Below are 1,450 nucleotides of genomic sequence, written 5' to 3'. Positions count from 1 at the left end.
CATGCCTAAATGCACTGAGTTGCTGCCATGTGATTGGCTGATTAGAAATTAAGTGTTAACGAGCAGTTGGACAGGTGTACCTAATAAAGTGGCTGGTGAGTGTATTTTATGTCAGAAATTTACTTTTGATACTTAAGTACAAAAAATGTTTGATACTTTAAGACTTTTACTCAAGTAATATTCTTAGAGAAGACTTTAACTTTTACAAAAGTAATTTTATGACAATATACTTGTACTTTTACTCAAGTTTCACTTTTAGGTATTTTATACAACACTGCTCATGTCATGATCAGATCGATGCTTTTATTATTTTCTCGTTTACGTTTCATCCTTTTGGTAGAGACTCCTGTGATTTTTAGAGGACGAAAGGACAATTTTGATCTGTAGGATCGCAGATAATATTTATTGAATAAAACACAGTACAGTACCAGATGTGTCCTTTGTTTCATTATTTTGAGTTATGATACTTTTATAGTCCAAATTTAGTTTTATCATTTTGACTACATCAAATTAGGATTATGACACAAAATGTGAATTGTGAACTAGTTGGTATAAATTAAATTAACGACACAATAACAAAGTTTATTATTGTCCTCCTGGGTCAGTTTGTGTTGACTCTAAATGCCATCACAAAAAACCACATCGAAACAGCAGCGCAATAAAACACTATTAAATAAAATCTATATTGAGATGAAACGCCTGCATTTGTTCAATAATAATTTTCTGTTTTCTACACAGAATAATAAATATCAGTCAAGGTGTTTTAGATTCACAGTGAAATTTATCGTTTTTCTCTCTCTCTCTGTTTTCTTCCTCTCATCAGTTCCCACCATCTTCCTGGGGAAGAAGCCCAAAGAAAAGGACGTGGACTCCAAGAGCCAGGTCATTGAAGGCATCAGCCGACTCATCTGCTCTGCGAAGCAGCACCAGACCTTCCTGAAAGGTGACCTGAACACAGAGGGCCACTCAGTGTGTCTCAGTTTGGTTCCTTCTAAGTCTGAAGAAGTTGGGTCGTTGAGTCAACTGCAGATCTCATGAACTCATACTTTTCTCACAGTGGAACAAAGAAAACATCACATGTTGAGATAAGAATGTGTTTGTAAATAAATAGTCTTTTAGTATTTTTTGACAACAGCAACAGGGACGTGTTTATTTCTGTGGAGCATCCCCTGTTCTTTTAACATTAGCACAGTTTTCTTATTAACATCTGGTGGACTGGATGTTAATATGTTAAATATTAGCGGTTTAGCTTTAGCTTCCTCCAATATTTTTGTCAATTTGACTTTTTATCATTAGCAAAACTAAAGAATTCTTGTAGCGGTTTAGATGTTAGTGAAGCTAATGTTTTGGTTAACAAAACAAAAGTGTTGTGTTTATATTTTTGGTCGGTGTATTATTTCTTTCAAAATGGTCCAATTTCATTAAATGAATAATTTGATATGTTTAATAT

General features: G+C 33.8%; 1 protein-coding gene across 1 annotated transcript in view; it reads left to right on the top strand.

Annotated features, from left to right (window-relative positions):
- Positions 1–823: 823 nt before the first annotated feature.
- Positions 824–1,450, top strand: part of LOC106534806 (phosphofurin acidic cluster sorting protein 1) — a gene marked incomplete at its 5' end in the record, with an annotated part of 3,578 nt that continues 2,951 nt past the window's right edge. Inside the window, 1 exon segment of the mRNA XM_014031568.1 lies at positions 824–943. Within this exon segment, the coding sequence (XP_013887022.1) occupies positions 824–943 (120 nt within the window).

The sequence above is a fragment of the Austrofundulus limnaeus genome, unplaced genomic scaffold (assembly GCF_001266775.1).
Source record: "Austrofundulus limnaeus strain Quisiro unplaced genomic scaffold, Austrofundulus_limnaeus-1.0 Scaffold1271, whole genome shotgun sequence".
NCBI lineage: Eukaryota > Metazoa > Chordata > Actinopteri > Cyprinodontiformes > Rivulidae > Austrofundulus > Austrofundulus limnaeus.
This window is presented reverse-complemented; position numbering and strand designations above follow the sequence as displayed.